This window comes from Amphiura filiformis, chromosome 5 (assembly GCF_039555335.1).
Source record: "Amphiura filiformis chromosome 5, Afil_fr2py, whole genome shotgun sequence".
Taxonomy (NCBI): Eukaryota; Metazoa; Echinodermata; class Ophiuroidea; order Amphilepidida; family Amphiuridae; genus Amphiura; species Amphiura filiformis.
Window position 1 is genome coordinate 4,089,116 of NC_092632.1, and position 17,154 is coordinate 4,106,269.

The following is a 17,154-nucleotide window of genomic DNA, read 5'->3' on the forward strand; positions in this document are numbered from 1 at the left end:
ATCCTTATCGTTCTTTTTAAATAATCTGTTTCTTGCAAGACATTCACTTAGGGTTTGTTCCAATTTGAAAACTTGCACGATATTGAAAATGAAAGCTTGCATGTAAGACGATGCTCTGTACTTTTTCGTTAATGTTGATATAAATGTTGCATAAAGAATTCCATCTGGCTTAAAAAAATTCTCACACACATTAATGTTTTTGGAATATTTCCAAGAAATTGTAATGCAAAGTTAAAATCTTTTAAAACTTCAACATTAATGTTGCATGGTATCAAAAACCACATGTAAAGCTAGCTGTGAGCACTTGTTCATGGTCATTCTTGGCTCAAACGTTCTTTGGAAAGTTAAAATATAACACATTTGCACAGCCTAAAGTTGGAAACCTACCAAATGGAGAAATCGAAGTTTTCTCGGACAAAATGTTATTCATGTTCGGTGAAAGCATGAATAACATAACACCGTCGGATTATGAAATAGATAATGTGGACTAATTTTAATGAAATACACAAACTTTAGGAAGTGGTGCGCGAGTATGGGAAAAACGCCTTTTGATCAAACTTGGAATGAACTCCATTGATGACCACATTATGTAATTGTTAATTTCTTCGCAACCACTGAAGCGAATGAAATAAAAGTTTCATATTTGATGCACAGTAAAATAGGCTACGCGCTACATTTGTAATCTTTTGATTCCGAGGTCTGGTTCTCAACTTACGTTCAATTTTATTCACTCGGTAATTTTTTATTGGACACCCTGTATTATTATTAATCTGTGTTTTCATACAAGCTTAAGTTAATATCCGTATATATATATCCCTAGACAAATGATGTGATACTGACAACAGATACTGGAATACACCACTTTCATGATTTTATTCTGCCATTTTTGTTGAAAATTGTTATTTTGTTACTGCCATGCTATAAATAATTATTTGGGCAGCACATCAGTGCGATGACCTCATGACGTGCTTATGTGCCGATGTGAGCCACTTACAAAGTCCAATGGCACAAAGTATATCTCTAATTTTTAATTTTGAGAACAAGACTGTTAACAAACATATTCAACGAACAGACCCACATGTTTTTTATCCGTTGTAGCAATCAAACATGGTTTTTGTTTGTGTTTTTTACAGCATATAATTATTTGCAATCACCCATTCTTTTACATTTACGAATTAGGATAAAAGATTGTATAAATTCATATTTTATAAAGAAAATTGTATTAATCTAATGACCGCTGAGAGCATAATGAATTCGTCAGATTCAATATTAAATACAGGATACTGGATATTCCCAATGGGCTATTCCAGTTGAAACCCCCTATGGAAGACATGATTTTAATCTTCTAAGCAGGGAATGTGAATTTCAGATGGGGTTACCTGATTGTGTGACTCCATTTGAAATCTATACCCCCTGTGCAGGAGATTAAGGGCATGTCTTCCATTCTCTGGAATAGTCCATTGGATTTCACCTCTTAATGTTTATTCCGATTCAAGCAGTTTATGGAACCAATACTTTGCTCTTCTCTCAACACAGAGGTTAGACTATAATAAAAGTCAGAAACACACTACATACACATGCCTCATATTCCAATCACTATTCCGCAAGGACAGAACCACTAAACTACATCCACTGACTAAGAATACGGTTACAGTCCCAATGTTGGTGTTTTCAGCAATTAAATTTGGCATATCTGGTTGACAGGAATCAATAACTAAGGCAAAACAAAATGCTGTGTTGCCCTTACATGAAAATATTGAATCAGGTTGGGCATTTTCCCCACTTTGTATACCAATCAAAAGACTATAAAAGAGCGCAAAACTCATTGTTGGCTATATTTTCTATTTAGATTGGTTTTAGCAAACAAACAAAAATGCTGACCCATGATTTTGCACAAATCAGGTCATGTCAAGTAAGGGCAACGCAGCAATTCTTTTTTTGCCTAAGAGAAAAACATTCTGTTTTTAATGTAACTTGTCCCTGAGTCATAGGTCATTATTTTGGCACCAATTACATTATCAAAGGTGTGACACATGATTTCTATTATTTCATCAAAGTTTTAATTTAAAAAAAATACTTGATTTGGTGCATGCAACACTTGAAAGAGATTGAACACTGTGGTCACATTCCAATGAATTGTAGACAATGTTTCCAAGTTTTATGCATAATCATCATTATATTGAAAAGTTTTGAAATTATCCAATATGCGTTTCCCTCATGATCAGGTCAAATCTGTAAGTACAAAATGTCTTGCGTAATTCAAAGGTCATAGTTCAAATGTCATATTAGTTATCATAATCATGGCAGAATTTTGTACTTGGCAATCTTCTCATAGAAAGGCAAGCAGAACTCAATTGCTGCCTTTGCATCATCACTTTCACTGTCATAGTTAATTTCTTTAGGGCACCTCCTTCAAAACAAGTACTTGCAAATGCTCTTTTATAAGTACCTATAAACTGGTTGCCCATCTTCTGGGATTGAGCAAGATGCCAGTTATGCTTTTCGACAAGGTCTGGTTCCCATGTCAACATGTCGTCAGTAAACTTGAACCCTATCTTGTCGCAATACTGCTTCATGATGGATGCTGGGTTAGCAATGAGATCATCAGCATCAATGACAATAACTGGTTGTTTGAGCTCATTGGTGACATACTGGAACAGGTCCCATTGTTCTTTGTAGCTTTTACCTGGACTTGGATTAATTTGATTAAAATCGACTTCACCCAAAAATGGTGGAATGCTTGTTGCTAGTCGTACTAATGATGGGAACACTCGACCGGGGTGACGGATCAAGAAAGTATGAAGAAACCCCTCTGGAAGCTTGTCGTATCTGTCAGCAATAGCATAGGCCATTCCTTTTAAGAATACCATATCGCGACCAGGATAATTAGCTTCTAGTAGATCTTTAACATATTGGAAGGTCATCAGAGGCTCACGGACATCATCTGGCAGGTTACCCGGTGTTTTGAAGATTTTTTCTGGGCCGCCATGGGCAGCGGTACAAAAGGACTCAAAAAATATTTCTACATTCCCTTTGCTTGAGATACACTGAGTGAACACTGAAGAGAGAGATCGTGGCACACCCCAGGCAATCACTCTGAGTGGTGGAATCTTGGAGGAATCACTCATCTTGATTGGTTTCTTACACAAGCTGTTGATATAACAAAAAGGAGGAATTGTGATATGTTGGTAGCAAACATTCAAAAATGGTTTTAATTTAAGACTAATTTATCGAATTCATTTTAATCTTTTCTAATTACTCAATCATATCGCAGAAGGTAGGCCGGTTGCCATGGGGTTGACGATAAGTGTGGGGTGTGTTAGCAAACTCAAAAATATTGCGAATAGCATGAGCGTACACAAAGGTTCGAACACTCTACTAGCCCTACCATAGGGCATTTTGACCGTGGCAATCCCAAACCCCATGCTATATCCAGATATCTGCTAAACCCAGTGACAACTGCTAAACCCAGTGACATGTTATATCCAGAGATCTGCTAAACCCAAGATATAATAGATGTATACTTACTCTATAGCCCTAATGCACTTTGTGTGTTACACATCTACTCCCAGCAGATTCCAAGTTTGAAATGGACCTTCATGTATTTAGCAATCAAAGCTTCAGATATTTAGATAACCAGTGTAAACAAAGGAGTATACAGGTATTAAATATCAGGACTATTTTAATATTTAAACAACTACTGTTTGTTTATAAATATACTTTAAACAATATGAGTTTATCAAGACTTCTTGGTGAGAATGTGACCTTTCCTGTTGTGTTTTGTTTGAAAATAGACCTACATATTATCAATAATAATATAGCTTTGTATTTGCAATAAAGATCTAACTAACAGGTAGAATTTCATAAATCAAATTAAGATTATGTCCCGCAGGGGTATATTTTTGGTATGAAAAAAAAGCACTTTTGGAAGTTACGAAAGAACAAGCTCGACAGAATCTCGAAAAGATGTGGGTTGAACATGCTGAAGGGTCTATATCATATTCAAGTTTTTTGTTATTGTCATAATCATTGTGTAATAAAGACAAATGTGAGATAGTTAATATGGATATTATGATGTAACGCAACACAAGGAAGTATAGTAATCTTGCTATGTAGCAATTTTACATATAAACTTACAATTATAAAAGGCTATATAGGCTAGTGGATAAATGAGCCTACATATTACCGTTATTGGTGGTGTGTGCCCTATATACCGACTCCCAACAGACAGCACGTCGTGTTGTGTAGTGTTTATGCCGACCGACGCGATGATACATTGCCTAGGTACGGTACAAAGCAACGTTTGTTCATAACTGAAGGACAGGGTAAATGCATGAGGTGCTGTTCCCACCTAAAAATGCTTGTGCACATTGAAAAACATGTCAAGTCATGGAAATATAAAACACATCTCTTGAAAATTTAAGGTATGGAAAAAATATTTCTATAAATATATATAATTATATACCCCTGATTATGTAATGTCCAATATGCAAACTTGCTATTCTTACACTTGAACCTTGTCCTCTTTATGTACATGGTTACTTTAAAGGCATACACAGATTTGTTTAAATAGTTGCCAAATATTAGCCTTTCAACAAGGCTTTGCTTGGAGCCCTTGCATTGGAGCGCCCTCTCTTATTGAGAAAAATACAAAGCTGTTGGTGGTGTTCAAGGTTATATATTGAGGTCAAAGGTCATTTGAAGTCAACTTGTAAATACCAATATGTAAGACCCTTGGTTAAAAGTTGATCTCATATGAGTAGCTGCATTTAATATGGGTACCTTCTTGTGTTGGTGGTCATTTGGCATCAACTTGTAAATTGAAATTTGGTCTCAAATCTTATTGCATTCAAACTGGGGTCATAGCTGCACTATGGGAACCCACATCTATTGGTGGTGTTCAAGGTCATACTGAGGTCAATGGTCATTTGAGGTCAACTTCAAAAATACCAAGACTGTTGGTTAAAATTTGGTCTCATATGAACAGTTCAAATCCTATTGCAACCAAGCTTGGGGCATAGCTGGGAACCCTCATCTGTTGGTGGTGTTCAAGGTCATATACTGAGGTCAAAGTTCATTTGAGGTTAACTTTTAAATACCATTATTTAAGACTTTTGGTTAAAAATTTGGTCTCATATGAACAGTTTAAATTCTAAAGCCCGATCCTGACTCCACATCGCAGCGCGATGCGATGCTGCAATGCTATAAAAACTGTAATCTGAGCCAGGTTTTTAAGAGCTCAGCGGTGAAAATTCTCATTGCGTGGTGGAAATTCGAGTTCGCGATGGAGTTGAACAATGTTCAACTTTTTCGCATCGTGCTGCGATATCGCAGCCGTGCGCGCTTCTGATTGGCTGCTGGAAAATCAAGGTCGGTAGAATGACCTTAAAAGGAGATGCAGACCCCACATGCTTTTAAAACATCGCAACATCGCGTGATGAAATTAAAATAAAATTTCATCACGCGATGTTTGAAAAGCATGTGGGGTCTGCATGTTTTCAGAATCTTACTCCCTGTACTTTGTACAGAGTCAAAGCGTCCGATATATACAACACTTGGATGCTTTTTATTCAAAACGTGGACTGGTTTTCATATTCGCATATTCGCCTGGATTACCACTTAATTAGCACACTGGTGAAATAATTTCAGAGGTACACTATTTTACCCTTCATAAGCGGCGTGCAAACATGGTTGAGTCTGGACTCTTACATGCCTAATATCTTTTGATTTCCCCATACTAAGTGTAATGCATGTAATTATATATACTGTTACAGTTAGTACCAACCATACCGTGGATACTTGACATGTTGCTCATGGGGATCGATGCTAAGTCAGGTACCGCGTGAGCAAACTCAAAAATAGCGCAAATAGCGTAAGCGTACACAAAAGAAACTTTGCGCGATGTCGCCAGGTCTGAACGCTGTATTGGCATCAGCTGAATTCGAGTATGCTTAGAGGGCACAAGCATGGAAAATTCCAACCTGTTAACTTGTTAATCTGAGGTACCAACACTCTATGTGATGTCACCATAATGTCATCATTTTGATTGGAAAATCCTAGCTGTCCTTAAATATAGGCCAAGCATTCAACAAAATAGTTTGCATATTTTAATAAAGCTAAATAATTGGACTTGCATACATACATTGTACACACAGGCCATACAAGCAGTTGTATAAATATATGATTGGTGCACATAAATTTTCTATTAAAGTTTACTGACAACATACGCTCTTGCCACATTGGATCCATGAATTTGAAATGGCAGAGTTTGTAGGTTTAAGGCTAAGGATCAGAAAAAGCAGTTGAATCTCACTGCATTATGACCATCTTGCCACTGGAAACTGATGCTATCATTGTGATACAAGTCATATGAAGGAACATAATATGCAGCAAAGCTAGTGGTTACATATATCTGGTAACTGGATCATGCACCTTTTGGAATTATAGTACATGAGATAGATACAATTTGTGTGGTGATCATTTTGATCATGGTTCAGGGCTCAAAAGCATGATCCAGTTGAGTTGACATAATGATAATTGGGTTACACATAACACTTCCCTTGTGAATACTAAATCAGTCCATATTTTAGTTATCCCTAAAGGGTTGAAAAATAAATGTTTTGAGATTTTGAGCTTCTCTAAGAATTTATTAAAGAAGTGAGTTTGTTGTGACTCTTCGTCATTCTAAATAGCCAGTTTATTTCCAGTTTATGTTCAGCAAGAAAATAAGTTGAAAGCAGGTTGACTGCATGTGAATGGGAAAACTAATGGAAGACTAATACTTCACCACATTCTTGGTTGAAAGAAGAATATATAGTTTGATCAGCTCGTAATCTGTGGGAATTGTTAGGCTTTTACCACTACGCCGAAAAGTAGATCCACATTAAAAGTGATAAGGTTGACCTGTCTAGTCTACATTTTGTGTGTTAAAGAAAGTAGACAAAATTATAGGACTTTAATTAATAAATTATGATACTTCTTGCGAGATGTCACAAGACAATTCTCGAATAAAATACATTGATATTAATCCGTGATGTCACAAGGCCTGCCGATTACATGCTGATCAAACTAAAGATTGCCAATTCCACACCATAAAATAATCACCTCACTGGTTCTTCCTTTGTTCAGTGGTCTTGTCCAATGTGCTTTACAACTACACCTATTTTACACTGAAATAACTATGGGTTGATTTTGTTCTTCAAAAGCTTTTCATAAAAAGGCAAGCAATATTCAATGCTGGCTTTTACATCATCATTTTCATTGTCATAGTTGATCTCATGCAGACTGTCTCCTCCTTCAAAACTGGTGCTGCCAAATGCTCTCCTATAATGCCCAATAAACTGATTGGCCATCAGTTGAGTTTGAGCAATATTCCATTTATGTTTGGTAACAAGGTCTGGTTCCCATGTCAACAAATCGTCAGTAAACTTGAACCCTATCTTGTCGCAATACTGCTTCATGATGGATGCCGGGTTAGCAATGAGATCATCAGCATCAATGACAATAGCTGGTTGTTTGAGCTCATTGGTGACATACTGGAACAGATCCCATTGTTCCTTGTAGCTTTGTCCTGGACTAGGGCTTATCTCATGGTACTTCACCTCACCAAGCATAGGTGGAAAGCTTGCTGCAAGACGTACGAGAGAAGGAAACACACGTCCAGGATGACGTGTCAAAAACGTGTGGATATATCCGTGAGGAAGTTTATCATATCGCCCATCAACAGCATAAGCCATATCCTTCACAAATACGATCTCTCGGCTTGGATAATCAGCTTCCAGTTGATCTTTGACATACTGGAAAGAATGTAGTGGCTCACGTACATCATTGGGCATGTTACCTGGTGTTTTAAAGATTTTCTCCGGGCCGCCATGAGCTGCAGTGGCATAGTACTCAAAGAAGACTTCTGCATTGCCTTGGCTTGTTATGGATTGGGTCAATACGGAGGACAGTGAACGTGGTATACACCAAGCTGCTACTTTGAGAGGGGGCTGCTGTGATGGATTGCTCATTTTGGTTTTGATGACGGCTGACACTTAGACTGAAATGTACAAAACATATTATTTTAAAAATAACTTTAGTTTTTAAACATACATTTTGTTGAACATTATCTTATACAAAAGTGATTTAAAGTCTAGAAATTGTCATATTGAGTTTCCTGTTATGCATTGTGGTACACATAAAATAAACATGCAATTCTATTGAGAATGTTGCAAAATGCAAAGGCATTAACATGGCTACCTGTTAGTAGCGGCTCCATGGGTTGTAATTACCCTGCCCCCCCCCCACCAAAAAAAAACCCTTGGGCTTTGCTCCCCAGTTCCCCCAGTAAGGGCAAAAATCACTTTAAATAATTTATTTTGGCCATAATCGTCCAATTTTCAGAGATTTGTTGTCCCCCCCCCACTTCCCAAATTTAATCCCTTGCCACCCCAGAAACAATTCCTGTATCTTGTGTATTTTCTCAAAAGTATGACATCTTTTTTTATTTAAGTGGGACCTAAGTAGCCAAGTAGGGACCTAATATATTTATGAAAAAATACAGAACATGGAAATGCATCTACAGCATTGATGAATCCATCCAAGTTAATTATAGGCATAATGGGTAAAACTAGAAACCCTTCTAAGGTCTATGGCAAAACAGTTTGCATAACAGAAACAAATCTAGTTTTGTATAACAGGTCAACATGGGGAGCACGTGCCTTCAGCATGTTTTGGAAATTTTGTAAAAACTTGTTATAATTATTTATTAAATTATATGTGTTATGAATAGCTTCCCCAACAGTTAAGGGCTGTCCTGGGAGGGTAAAATTGGGAAAAAGATTTTTGGCAGGCTGAGAGGAGAGGGAAGCAATATTTGGCACACATTACGGTGCATTTTTTAAATAACACTCTAAAACTAAGGCTTAGGAAAACACAGACAGTGTTCGAAATAGGGCCGGTCAGCCGGCCATTGGCCTGTAACTTTTTGGCCTGGCCGGTAACTTTTCCGGACTGGCATCTAGTTGCCGACCCGGCTGGCCGGTAACTTTTTAAGGTCAAGCCCGGCTGGCCTGTAACTTTTTGGGGCATATTTCGAACACTGAACACAGATCGTTCCAATATGCACAATTTCCTCGCTACACTCGCATCATATAATCTAGACCATTTGAGGGGTGGGGTATGAACATTTGGACAGTATTTTATATTGTGGGACATTAGAGCACATCAGAAATATCGAATTGCATTGTGAATACGAAGAATGTCCTTCTGATATCAAATAATTTTGATTTTGTGAAATTCGCAATGTAATACACATTTTATGGCAAATGATTAAAAATTGATATTTTATATATTTAACAGTACCTCAAGTAAACTTTATAAATCTGATGATTTATACTAAAGTGTATAAATAAAAAGCCGATGATCAATTGAAAATTTTGACCTTTCGTATTGAAGATATGGATTTTTTTCCCAAAACATAAAAAAATATTAGGTCTTTTTGGGGAAAAAATCCATATCTTCAATATGAAAGGTCAAAATTTTCAATTGATCGTCGGCTTTCCTCCCAGCTACATACACTTATGTCATTAGATTTATAAAATTTATTTCGAGGACTGTTATATATCAAAAATGTTAAAAATATCAAATTTTAATAATTTGTCATAAAATTTGTATTATATCGTGAATTTCAAAAATGAAAATTATTTGATATCAGAAAGACATTCTTCGATTCAGAATGCAATTTGATATGTCTGATGTGATCTCATGTCCCACAAAAAATACTGTCGAAATGCTCATTCCAGATCCCTTTAAGTTAAATAATTTCTGTTTTGAGTTGCCGTGATATCATGTAAAAAGTATGTTATTATTTTTAAGCACCAACAAAGTATTTGTATAGCCTATCCCACAAAACAAGGTTGTATAACAACATAATCATGGTAGCTTAAAATAACAAACTTGACCCATGTATTCTAATGGGTATACTCTTCATGATTTAGTCTGTAGTGCATTATTGCTAAAAGAAAGTCATACCAAATATTACTTACCAAGATTGTTACTGATGGAGTCAGTCTGCTTCTTACTTAGTACAGGAAGTGAAAGTTTGCAAATCACAGATCAAAAAGTACCAAAACCCAGTCACAGATCTACTAGTTTTGTGAGTTTTTATGCCAGTTTCCCCAGAATATGAGACAGCAATATCTATTAAGCCGGCATGTAGTAGTCTGCTGCACTCTGCATGCTCTGTGTGGAAATACCTGTTGATAATAACAAGTCAAGACCTTGAACTTGGAGTTGAATAGATTACAGTACTTTCCCTTTAAATTTTTGCATGGGACTAATATTTTATTTTTACTGGAGACTAAATCTTCACACATCTATACTCATTATTTTTGGATGTAACTAAATCTAGTACTTCCATGATGTAACTACCTGCTATATTCTGCCATGTTTGTCGATGTCTTAGTGATGATTTATTTTAGTTAAAAAGCACAAAATTTATGTGGCATGAAATTTTACACTCTACCAACAAAAAATAATTTAAAGTTTGCCAGGTCAGTCGTGAATGCAGTCTCAGGTTTCTATTGCTTTATTTAAATTTTTGTTTTGGTAATTTTCAGGTCTACCTTTAAAAAATACCATATCATGTGATGATGTGAATAAAGTGGCCTATTTTAAATTTTCTCTATTTTGAGTGAAAGAAACCTCATTGGCTATTTTGGTCATTAAACATGGAATTATATGGGCAGTTTATAATATCGAATTGATCAACTCGAATTAAACAATTCATCCAGTGGCCATGGGCAGTGCCATTAGACATGTTACAAGACTACCAAGTGACAGGTGATGGACCCTACACACACAAAAGAATAGGTACTTTTTTGATAATTTTCATCAAGGTTACTCAAAACTTACCTTGCTATAAATTTATTATACAGCAGGGGTCTCTGCCTTTTTAATATGTTATGAAAAACTTAATTTAAAAAATATTTACCAACAGAAATAAAAATCCATCGTCGGAAAGTCTTGTTGGCCAAGGTTTAATACTGCTGGCCCATTCAAAAGCACAGGAAGACCAACCACAGCATTGAGGTCACCTTTCTAGACTTCCTGTCTACTGGCAGTAATGGCTACTACCACGTGCTAACATCAATGTCATCGCAATGAATCGTTTAAAACGAATTAATAAATTCGTTATTATAGACTGATGGGGGGCTTATTATATCAAAAGAAACATTTCTTTTAGCAAAATTGAGTTCACTTCAGGGATCTGGAATGAGCGTTTCGACAGTATTTTTTGTGGGACATGAGAGCACATCAGACATATCGAATTGCATTCTAAATACGAAGAATGTCTTTCTGATATCAAATAATTTTCATTTTTTGAAATTCACGATATAATATAAATTTTATGACAAATTATTAAAATTTGATATTTTTCACATTTTTGATATATCAGACATATCAAATTGCATTCTGAATACGAAGAATGTCCTTCTGATATCAAATAATTTTGATTTTTTGAAATTCACAATGTAATACACATTTTATGGCAAATGATTAAAAATTGATATTTTTGATATTTAACATTCCTCGAAGTAAATTTTATAAATCTAATGATATATTCTTAAAGTGTATGTAGCTGGGAGGAAAAGCCAACAATCAATTGAAAATTTTGACCTATATTGAAGATATGGATTTTTTCCCCAAAAAGACACAATTCTTTTTGGTGTTTTGGGGAAAAATCCATGTCTTCAATATGAAAGGTCAACAATTTTCAATTGATCTTCGGCTTTTCATCCCACCTACATACACTTTAAGTATAAATCATCAGATTTATAAAGTTTACTTCGAGTACTGTTAAATATCAAAAATATCAATATTTAATCATTTGCCATAAATGTGTATTACATTGTGAATTTCAAAAATCAAAATTATTTGATATCAGAAGGACATTCTTGTATTCAGAATGCAATTTGATATGTCTGATGTGCTCTAATGTCCCACAATAAATACTGTCCAAACGTTCATACCCCATCCCTTAAAATTTCCCTGACGAGGAACTTACTGTCAATTATCTTGTTGTAACCCTACCAAACTCGGGAGCTGATCCTGCCTGCGAAGGTCAATTGTGGAATGTCTGGGGTGTGCGCTAGGGTGTAAAAAAATTTCCATTTTTAATAATTTGCCATAAATATGTATTATATTGTGAACTTATCAAAAATCATATTAGAAGGACATTCCTTGTATTCAGAATGCAATTTGGTGTGTCTGATGTGCTCCCAGGTCCCACAAAAAAAACCAACTGTGCAAAGGTGGGTGACAGAGCCCTTAAACAACTTTCATAGCAATTACATCACTAGTAACAAGGCACATGATAACAATAATAGTAGTATATAAATAATAAATAAGATTTGTTGTAATATATTAAAATATATGTTAAACAGGGTGTCTCAGTAAAAAATGTGGCCTGTAGATTGGGGGACTTAACTAAGATATATCGGTAGTAAAATTAAAACTTTCCTACAGATTCAAAATCCACGAAGTGTCTTCTTAAACATGGTGCAAAAATCATCAAAATCTGTTCATGAGTTACTGAGATAATTGGAACTGTATAAATAACTCATATTTTACCTTTCCAATAGGGCAATGTGTTTTACGAATAATGCGCCATAATGTGTGTGCGCTGCATTGTAATTTAGAAGGGAAGAAATAAATGAAGTAAATTTCCAGTGTTGCTGGGTAGGAGATAATTTACCTGATCAGCTACTATGCCTCTTCTGTTATCAAGGTATTGATGCTCTTTATCAATTTGTGTTCATTTCACAATCAATACTATCACCTGGACCATTTCATTTTGATGGAGCCAATTTTGATGGTTTGAATGGAACCAACTTCAATATAAAGGTCAGTCTGGCTGTTGCTTTAGAAATGTGTGAACAATCTACTATACTAAAATAACCAGCGAAGTCTGTCTGTCTGTCTGTGTGTCCGGCTATGCGTTTCGCCGTGCTGCGACGGATCAATACGATATTTCGGATATGGATAGGTGTCGGGAAAAGCATGTTGACCGGGTGGTTTTGAAGGTCATCGGAGGTCAAGGTCAAAGGTCAAAATTTCAAACTTTGTCCGATGAGGCCCAAACTTGGTGGGTGGAATCCTTGATACGAGGGGAATGTATGCCCGAAATAAAATCGCAATCAGCCGAGGTCAAAGGTCATTACGGAGGGGTCAAATTTCAAACTTTGCCCGATCGGGCTCAAACTTGGTGGGTGGAATTCTTGATATGAGGGGAATATATGCACGAAATAAAGTTGCGGTCAACCGAGGTCAAAGGTCATCACAGAGGGTTCAAATTTCAATTTTTGTCCGATCAGGCTCAAACTTGGTGGGTGGAATCTTCGATATGAGGGGACATATATTTAAAAATATAATCGAGGTCATCCAAGGTCAAAGGTCATCCAGGGGCTACATTTTAATATCACGGGAGCATGAACAAAATCAAACCAAGGTCATTCGAGGGCGAAGGTCAAATGGGGTCAGTATGCCCAATTGGGCTTAAAAGTAGTAAAAAGAATGACGGGAACATGTCAAAAAGTCAAAAGGAGTCATCAGGGGTCAAATAGCATCGCTATCAGTAACTCTCACAGCAACGGGTGAACTAGTCTATACTATAATAATCATAAGCGTTGTCTGTCCGTCTGTCTGTCCGGCTATGCGTTTCGCCGCGCTTCGCCACATCGATCCGATATTTGGGACATGGGTAGGTGACGGGAAAAGCATGTTGACCGTGTGGTTTTGAAGGTCATCGGAGGTCAAGGTCAAAGGTCAAAATTTCAAACTTTGTCCGATCGGGCCCAAACTTGGTGGGTGGAATCCTTGATACCAGGGGAATATATGCGCGAAATAAAATCGAGGTCAACCGAGGTCAAAGGTCATTACGGAGGGGTCAAATTTCAAACTTTGTCCGATCGGGCTCAAACTTGGTGGGTAGGATCCTTGATACGAGGGGAATATATGCCCAAAATAAAATCGAGGTCAAAGGTCATTACGGAGGGGTCAAATTTCAAACTTTGCCCGATCGGGCTCAAACTTGGTGGGTGCAATCCTTCGTATGAGGGGAGGATGAAAAACATTATATGGAGGTCATCCCAGGTCAAAGGTCAAAGGTCATGGATTTCAAACTTTGTCCTATCGGGCTCAAACTTGGTGGGTGGAATCCTTCATATGAGGGGAATATCTGTGCAAAACAAAATTGAGATCAAACCAGGTCAAAGGTCATCTGGGGTCAAAATTTCAAACTTCGCCCAATCTGCCTAAAAGTATTCTCCATATCACAGGAGCATGAACAAAATCAAATCAAGGTCACTCAAGGTCAAAGGTCGTATGGGGTCAAATGTTAGAGTATGTCCATTGGGCTTAAACATGGTAAAAAGAATCATTGATATGTCAGGAACAAAAATGGTCATCAGAGGTCAAGCAGTATCGCTATCATGCAGCTGATGCCCTAATAGCTACAGGGCCATTACAGCTACAGGCGCACTAGTCTATATAATAATACGCTATTCTCTGTCTGTAGATCTGTCTGTCTGTCTGTCTGTCTGTGACTGCTAATGTGAGGCCACCGTAGGTCATACGGGGCTCAAACTTGGTGGGTGGGTGCAGCTTGGTATGAGACAGAACGAGTTTATATTTTTTTAGGTCAAAGGTCAAGGACGGGGTCAAGTTCAATTGAAGTCAAATTTCAAATACTTTAAATGGCAAATCTAGCCATGCCATTGTGTTGACCTTGGACTGTCAAACAAAAGTTTCCACGGTGACCTTTTCGTCAGACCAACGGTTAAGAGGTCAAAGGTCAAGAAAGGTAAAAATTTCAAACTGCCCTATTAAGCTACTTAGCATGGTTCCGCCATTATGCACTATATGTGGGAGAGCCTCGAACTGGCAGCATACATGAAAGGAAGAATTATGTAACCTTACACAGAACGTTATGACTAGTTCAATTCCCATTCATGTATGCTGCCAGTTCGAGGCTCTCCCCGCACATAGTGCATAATGGCGGAACCGTGCAAGTAGCGAATGAAGCTCAAACTTGGTGGGTGGATGGAACTTGGAATAACAAATAAAAGTTTCCACGATGACCTTTTGTCAGACCTACGGTTAAGAGGTCATAGGTCAACAAAGGTAAAATTTCAAACTGCCCTATGGAGCTCAAACTTGGTGGGTGGGTGGACCTTGGACTAACAAACAAAAGTTTCCACGGTGACCTTTTTCAGTCATACCCACGGTTAAGAGGTCATAGGTCAAGAAAGGTAACAATTTCAAATTGCTCCTATGGAGCTCAAACTTGGTGGGTGGGTGGACCTTGGACTAACAAACAAAAGTTTCTACGGTGACCAATGGGAATTGAACTAGTCATAACGCTCTGTGTAAGGTTACATAATTCTTCCTTTCATGTATGCTGCCAGTTCGAGGCTCTCCCCGCACATAGTGCATAATGGCGGAACCGTGCAAGTAGCTTAATGAAGCTCAAACTTGGTGGGTGGATGGAACTTGGAATAACAAATAAAAGTTTCCACGATGACCTTTTGTCAGACCTACGGTTAAGAGGTCATAGGTCAACAAAGGTAAAATTTCAAACTGCCCCTATGGAGCTCAAACTTGGTGGGTGGGTGGACCTTGGACTAACAAACAAAAGTTTCCACGGTGACCTTTTTCAATCATACCTACGGTTAAGAGGTCATAGGTCAAGAAAGGTAACAATTTCAAATTGCTCCTATGGAGCTCAAACTTGGTGGGTGGGTGGACCTTGGACTAACAAACAAAAGTTTCTACGGTGACCTTTTTCAATCATACCCACGGTTAAGAGGTCATAGGTCAAGAAAGGTAAAATTTCAAATTGCCCCTATGGAGGTCAAACTTGGTGGGTGGGTGTACCTTGGACTAACAAACAAAAGTTTCCACGGTGACCTTTTCAGTCATACAAAGGTCAAGAAAGGTAAAAATTTCAAACTGCCCCTATGAAGCTCAAACTTGGTGGGTGGATGGAACTTGGAATAACAAATAAAAGTTTCCACGATGACCTTTTGTCAGACCCACGGTTAAGAGGTCATAGGTCAACAAAGGTAAAAATTTCAAACTGCCCCTATGCAGCTCAAACTTGGTGGGTGGGTGGACCTTGGACTAACAAACAAAAGTTTCCACGGTGACCTTTTCAGTCATACCTACGGTTAAGAGGTCATAGGTCAAGAAAGGTAACACTTTCAAATTGCTCCTATGGAGCTCAAACTTGGTGGGTGGGTGGACCTTGGACTAACAAACAAAAGTTTCTACGGTGACCTTTTTCGTCATACCTACGGTTAAGAGGTCATAGGTCAAGAAAGGTAAAATTTCAAATTGCCCCTATGGAGCTCAAACTTGGTGGGTGGGTGTACCTTGGACTAACAAACAAAAGTTTCCACGGTGACCTTTTCGTCATACCTAGGGTTAAGAGGTCATAGGTCAAGAAAGGTAACAATTTCAAATTGCTCCTATGGCGCTCAAACTTGGTGGGTGGGTGGAACTTGGACTAACAAACAAAAGTGTCCACGGTGACCTTTTCACATACCCACGGTTAAGAGGTCATAGGTCAAGAAAGGTAACAATTTCAAATTGCTCCTATGGCGCTCAAACTTGGTGGGTGGGTTGGTTGACCTTGGACTAACAAACAAAAGTTTCCCGAAAAGTTTCCACGGTGATCTTTTCTTCAGACCTATGGTTAAGAGGTCAAAGGTCAAAAAGGTAAAAAATTTCAAATTGCCTTTGGAGCTCATACTTGGTGGGTAGGTGGAAATTGGACTAACAAACAAAAGTTCCATTGTGACCTTTTTGTCAGACATACGGTTGAGAGGTCATAGGTCAAAAAACAAAGATTTCAAATTGCTCATGGAGCTCAAACTTGGTCGGTGGGTGTAACTTTGGCCAAGGAAGCCCAGGTTTGAGATCTGCAAAAGCCAATAACTATGACAGCCGAGAACCGCGAAATACGGGTAACCGCCTTGTACTTTTAGAAGATGTTAACCCCACCATTTGAGAGATAGATTGATTGATTTTTAAACATCAATGTATTTCATCTTCCATTGTATGAACTAATCGGTTGTTAACAAGTAAAGTCTATTTGTACATACAATACCA

At 37.6% G+C, this 17,154-nt stretch overlaps 3 protein-coding genes across 3 annotated transcripts in view; 1 reads left to right on the forward strand and 2 right to left on the reverse strand.

Moving 5' to 3' along the window:
* LOC140152508 (polyribonucleotide nucleotidyltransferase 1, mitochondrial-like) overlaps positions 1 to 17,154 on the forward strand; it is a 64,870-nt gene that overhangs the window by 33,334 nt on the left and 14,382 nt on the right. The window lies entirely within an intron of this gene.
* Positions 850 to 5,018, reverse strand: LOC140152505 (uncharacterized). Its single transcript, XM_072174841.1, has 2 exons — positions 3,529 to 5,018; positions 850 to 3,150 (listed from the first exon to the last, which is right to left on the reverse strand). The coding sequence occupies exon 2, from the start codon at positions 3,126 to 3,128 to the stop codon at positions 2,286 to 2,288; it is 843 nt and encodes a 280-aa protein (XP_072030942.1). The 5' UTR covers positions 3,129 to 3,150; positions 3,529 to 5,018; the 3' UTR covers positions 850 to 2,285.
* Positions 6,095 to 10,261, reverse strand: LOC140152507 (uncharacterized). The gene is made up of 2 exons (XM_072174847.1): positions 10,029 to 10,261; positions 6,095 to 8,041 (listed from the first exon to the last, which is right to left on the reverse strand). Exon 2 carries the CDS (start codon positions 8,010 to 8,012, stop codon positions 7,179 to 7,181), a length of 834 nt encoding a protein of 277 aa, XP_072030948.1. The 5' UTR covers positions 8,013 to 8,041; positions 10,029 to 10,261; the 3' UTR covers positions 6,095 to 7,178.